This window comes from Etheostoma spectabile, chromosome 13, assembly GCF_008692095.1.
Source record: "Etheostoma spectabile isolate EspeVRDwgs_2016 chromosome 13, UIUC_Espe_1.0, whole genome shotgun sequence".
NCBI classification, from domain to species: domain Eukaryota; kingdom Metazoa; phylum Chordata; class Actinopteri; order Perciformes; family Percidae; genus Etheostoma; species Etheostoma spectabile.
Window position 1 is genome coordinate 27,805,174 of NC_045745.1, and position 820 is coordinate 27,805,993.

An 820-nucleotide genomic window follows, 5' to 3' on the forward strand; every position below is an offset into this window, starting at 1 on the left:
AATGTGTAGTACAACACAAATATGGTGTTTTTTTAAGCTTAAACCATGTAAACCTGTTCTGGTACAACCTCTAAATTAGCATATGAGCGCATTTAAAGTTTTTTTGGAAAATTTTCAATCAAAGGGATTGTGGTCTGTACTTTAAGAGAGCGTTCTTATGCTGAATGTGTTGAGTCATTAAAAATGGGAAAAAAGAAGAAGAAATAAATTGGTCACTAAATTTTGACAGCTCAATTTCAATTTCTTTTAGAGACAAAAGCCAATAATCTCCTGGTCATGCCAAGAATAATAACAAAGCGCTCATTTTGCCACAATGATACATAATGTATACCAATGTATACTTTATTATACTTTATTTGCCTCTCACATGTAAATACACATTTACATGTGAGATACATTCACTTTATCTAAAATGCATTCTATGTCAATTTAGAAAATTGCTCATTTGTCCATTGTGCTCTCTTCTTCAGATTAGTGTCAGAGTCACCACAATGGACGCTGAATTGGAGTTCGCCATTCAGCCAAATACAACAGGAAAGCAACTCTTTGACCAGGTAGGAAAAACTGATGACTTGTAACCAACTTGTTTTATGTGCTTGTTAAAATTGTGTCTTTCCATGAATTTATTTCCATGTTTGTGTAATATATACATAATTTGAAAGTACAAGTTATGGATTGTGTTTATTCTTGTGTGTAATATTCTTGGGAGTATTTTCAACCCCTAAATTACTGTAAAACAGTACATGATGCTATAAGTAGCATGCTTTATTTTCAAATACCAGGTCAGGCCAGGTCATGTTTGTAAATGAGAATTGGTTCT

At 32.7% G+C, this 820-nt stretch overlaps 1 protein-coding gene and 1 long non-coding RNA gene across 2 annotated transcripts in view; one reads left to right on the plus strand and one right to left on the minus strand.

The window, feature by feature from the left end:
* Positions 1-820, minus strand: part of LOC116700177 (uncharacterized) — a 24,784-nt gene that overhangs the window by 18,047 nt on the left and 5,917 nt on the right. The gene's annotated exons all lie outside the window — the stretch shown is intronic.
* The window catches only part of msna (moesin a), an 18,161-nt gene that overhangs the window by 9,767 nt on the left and 7,574 nt on the right, over positions 1-820 (plus strand). Inside the window, exon 2 of the mRNA XM_032533113.1 lies at positions 471-554. Coding sequence (XP_032389004.1) covers positions 471-554 — 84 coding nt within the window. The remainder of the gene's footprint in view (positions 1-470; positions 555-820) is intronic.